Source organism: Bison bison, unplaced genomic scaffold (genome assembly GCF_000754665.1).
Source record: "Bison bison bison isolate TAMUID 2011002044 unplaced genomic scaffold, Bison_UMD1.0 scf7180017864492, whole genome shotgun sequence".
Taxonomy (NCBI): domain Eukaryota; kingdom Metazoa; phylum Chordata; class Mammalia; order Artiodactyla; family Bovidae; genus Bison; species Bison bison.
This window is the reverse complement of record NW_011495051.1, coordinates 1931635-1933173: the sequence shown is the minus strand read 5'-3', so window position 1 is coordinate 1933173 and position 1539 is coordinate 1931635. Positions and strand designations below refer to the sequence as shown.

Genomic DNA, 1539 nt, shown 5'->3' with positions numbered 1-1539 from the left:
CCTCCGAACTCATGAGCTACTGTGAGCAGCACGCCCGGAACGACCCCCTGCTGGTGGGAGTCCCCGCCTCCGAGAACCCCTTTAAGGACAAGAAGCCTTGTATTATCCTATAGCTTGGTTGTCTCGCTCGCTCAACTCCTCCACCCCGCTCCCCTTCCCCCAGCCAGGGCGTCAAATCAAGGAAAACTCTTAATTCCGAAAGAAATGCAAACAGTCACCACTGCCCAGATGGGGTAAAATTTACCGTCTGGGTTCAAATGGATTACCAGACCCAGTATCGCAGCCCCATCAGGGGCCGGGCTTCACCGCCACTTACAATGGGGAAAAACTGACATGCCCCAGCGATGTGGTGACAATTTCTGAAAACTGAACTGCCATTTGAGTCGTGGTTGGGGCGGAACTGGGCCGGAGCAGGGAAGGGAAGGAGGTGGGTGAATCCGCCACTGGCGTGGGCGGCCCAAGCAGGTGGCAAGTCTCACACCTTTGGCTGCTGGGAAGGCTTCTGCCAAGTGGATGATGCGATGCTTTTCTGGGGAGGTGGGAGGCTGTTCAGTGGAGTAACATTGGGTGGGAGTTGGGGGGAGGGACATAATGCACCCTTTTGCGGAAATTTTTCTCCTTTTCATTTAAAACCTTGTAATTCCATACCACTAAGATCAGGCGTCATCAGCTGAATCTGAGGCAAAGCCAGGTCATGTAACAATGCACACGTGGATGGTAGGGGCCAGGAGGGGAGCTCTGCCTGTGAAACACTGTCCCCCAGGGCCACCCCACTGCGTGGCTTTCCTGTGGCCTGTGTCACCCTCCAGCCACGCTGAGGCTCCCGCCCACCCCAGAAAGGGATTTTCAGCCTGTGGCCCCGGTCACTGTGACGTCCAGCTGTGTTTTCTTTAGTTTTAAGCAGGAGACTGGCACTGGCAGTTAAGAGGCCACGGCCCTGTTTAGCTTCTCAGTGTTTTGTTTTGTTCCACTTTCTGCATCTCCATGGCTGTTTTTCCAACAGAAATGCCACCTGGGGAGACCTGCCAGGGGCGCCTGGTGCTTCCGGGTTTGAAAAGGTGTGGGATTTGTCTGGAAGTCGCTGCAGAAGCCGTGGAGATGGGAGCCTCTGCCCGGACACAGAGAGGCACTCTCTGTGCTCCACTCCCACTCACACCCGACCACCCGGGGTGTTTGTAAAGTGTCCTGGAGTGGCCGGTGAGGGACGGGGCGGTGGGCTTTTTACAATGGCTGTTTCCTATGCTGTGATATGGACAGTTCAAGGAGCAGGAGGCTGGAGGACTGGCCGAATGCACACCTGCCCTCCTCAGCTGCCGGGGCCACCTGCAGCTTCCAGGACCCCACGGCCTGAGCTCCAGGGGCCTCCCGCTCCTACGGCCTGGGGTGTCAGGCTCCCAGGCTGAGCGCGAGGGTCCTGGGCAGCCAGCACAAGGCACGTGGGCTGGCAGGACCCAGAGCCTCCGCTCCTCTCGTGCCCCTGGGCTCAGACCTCGCCTGGCTGCACAGGCTGGTGGGATGCCCAGCACCCCCAGAGTGCAG

At 58.4% G+C, this 1539-nt stretch overlaps 1 protein-coding gene across 1 annotated transcript in view; it reads left to right on the top strand.

The window, feature by feature from the left end:
- GNG7 (guanine nucleotide binding protein (G protein), gamma 7) overlaps nt 1-1533 on the top strand; it is a 137053-nt gene extending 135520 nt beyond the window's left edge. The window contains exon 6 of the mRNA XM_010863628.1: nt 1-1533. Coding sequence (XP_010861930.1) covers nt 1-113 — 113 coding nt within the window. The 3' untranslated portion in view covers nt 114-1533.
- The last annotated feature ends 6 nt before the right edge of the window (nt 1534-1539 follow it).